The sequence below is a fragment of the Dermacentor silvarum genome, unplaced genomic scaffold (genome assembly GCF_013339745.2).
Source record: "Dermacentor silvarum isolate Dsil-2018 unplaced genomic scaffold, BIME_Dsil_1.4 Seq4883, whole genome shotgun sequence".
Lineage (NCBI taxonomy): Eukaryota > Metazoa > Arthropoda > Arachnida > Ixodida > Ixodidae > Dermacentor > Dermacentor silvarum.
Window position 1 is genome coordinate 15,962 of NW_023606316.1, and position 2,387 is coordinate 18,348.

Here is a 2,387-nt window from a genome sequence, read left to right on the forward strand (position 1 = left end):
CTTCCTTGCTTGCGCGTGGAAGATTGAGTGCGTTCGCTCTCCGTGACAGCGTGCGTCCCCGCACGCTTCCGCTCGGGCATACGGCGCGCGGCGAAGATTTTATCTATACGGAACCTCACGGCGACGGCGACGACGATGGCGACGCAGAAATACGGTGGAAGTGTCCATATAATTGCTATCGCAATAAAAGAAAAATCATTTAGTGAAATTGGCTATGTGTCTTAATGATATTCATAGACTTGCCGCGACCGTTCTAACGTGCCATTAACCGCACAGAACCAGTGGCGGTGTCTAGGCGACAGAACAAAAGTAATAGCAAGTATTAATGCTTTCAAACGTCAAAATAACTTAATGAATGTCTCGTGAGCGCGCAGGCTTTCGCGTTCATCCTTGTTATCGTATGCTAAAATGACCGTCAACTCTTCCCACGACTATCACCTTACTTCTGTATCTAAATAAAACCGACAAACACTAGAATAGAACTGTTAAACATGGTTTTTATTTGCCTGCAATTCTTACAGGCTACAATAAATGGGTAACCATGTACATCGAGAAGAGAACGAATAAACGCAAATAACACAACATTGGGTATGCAAGAAGTCCGTTCGTATGGAAACACTCGCTGGCGTCCACGGTGTTGCCCTCTCGACTCTTTCGAGAGCGTCTTGTTAAGTTCAGAGGCACCGAGAAAAACGCAGCTGTTTCTTGGTGCATAAACCGCGCATTCTCGTTGATCGCCGGTCAAGCAGCCATGCAGGGCTGTGGTGCTTCCGGCATCAAAGCTTCATTTCACTGCGTGGAGCCCAACGCGCCGAGTTGATCCTCAAGTCGAACCAACATTTCGCTCGCCGAGATGACAGCCTTGCGAAGCTCGCAGTGCTCGTGCGAATCAGTCAAGGCCAGCGCTTGCTCGAGCTCCTTGCGAGCGTTGCGCATGTCTTCGAACAGAGACATTGCGGCACCTGAGCTTCCCGAGGCTTCCGAAGCACCCTTGCACGTCGGATAGTGATTGCGAATGTCCTTGTAGGGCACGCAGCGCCGGCACCTTACGCATGCGACCATGTGGAAGTCACACGACGAACCCAGGTGCGAGTCCAGGTTGCGAAGTTCACCTTCGTACTTGCAGCCGCGCATCGCATTCACACAACGAACTTTCTCTTTTGCAACGTCATAATAGTCTGACCTCTTCAACTCCATGACGGTAACTTTGATTTTGCGGTGAACGGGGCACTCTTCTAAACTAAACGCTAAGATGCATCCATAACAGACGACGTCTAAGCAAGAAACGAGCCACAACCACTCATTTCTCGTCACCGTACCGCACCAAGAGCAGAAATACGCCTGATCGAGTTCGCGTAAAAACTCAACCAGTTTACGCTCGACATGGCTACCAAAGCCGCTCACACGGTACACGTACCGCTCTCCGTCGCCCATGCTTTCTTGCACGTGTCGCGTCCGGGAAATCAACGCAGCTGCCTTGCTGCCTCCTCCGACGTCTCAACCGTCTCAAGGTCTCGATGCAGTCTGTCTAGAGTGACCTAGAGCACTGGGAGGGTGGCCAAAGCGGAGCGTGAAGCTTTTTCCGGGGAACTGCCACGCCGCGGCGCTGCTGCTCCGGACCCGTTGGACCCGTGGCCTTTTCGCGCTCGCGAAGAACGCGGGAAGCGAGGGTCGTCTGCTACGCGCTGTAGTTTTTTGCGTTCATTTTCCACGCAAAGCACTTAAACTCTATTTAACTTCAGCAGTGTGGTGCTGCATGGAGCTTACCCATCTTGGAGCGTTTCTTTGTGCTTGGGCAGCACGATAATGCAAAAACTAACGTATCAAACTCATCAGCGCGGCCTAGCTCCGGTGCTAGAGTTCGGGTACGGTCTTACGGTAACTGTACGTGCGTAGAAACGCGCTAAATGAGCCAGCGCAAGGAAATAACGTAAAAAAAGAAACGTTATTCGCATGGGTACACGGGCAATAGCACCACGCTTGCAAGAATAAGAGTAACGAAAAAAGTAAATTAGTGAACGAGTGGAGAGGCACGGCCTCTCTGTTCCGACATGGGACTAGCCAACGGTTAGCAGGCCCCCCTGCCTAGCTTCTCAGGACCTAAATAAAGTGTTTACTACTACTACTCGCGCAGTAAAGTGAAATACTTACGTGCGGGCAGTGACCGCTTCGCTCACCATTACGCGCTTTTCGCTCACGGTCAGTAGTGGTTTACAGCTATATGCATATGTATTTATTCGAATATTTTTAGCCCCACAATATTTACTTATGAACAGACCAGAGATAGAAGGTGTAGGGAAGCAACAGATACCCGCCGTGTTGCTCAGTGCTATGGTGTTGGGCTGCTGAGCACGAGGTCGCGGGGATCCGAATCCCGGCACGGCGGC

General features: G+C 51.0%; 1 protein-coding gene across 1 annotated transcript; it reads right to left on the reverse strand.

Annotated features, from left to right (window-relative positions):
* Window positions 1-545: 545 nt before the first annotated feature.
* On the reverse strand, window positions 546-1,493 carry LOC125941864 (uncharacterized). Its single transcript, XM_049659727.1, has one exon. It carries the CDS (start codon window positions 1,432-1,434, stop codon window positions 790-792), a length of 645 nt encoding a protein of 214 aa, XP_049515684.1. The 5' UTR covers window positions 1,435-1,493; the 3' UTR covers window positions 546-789.
* Between the last annotated feature and the right edge of the window lie 894 nt (window positions 1,494-2,387).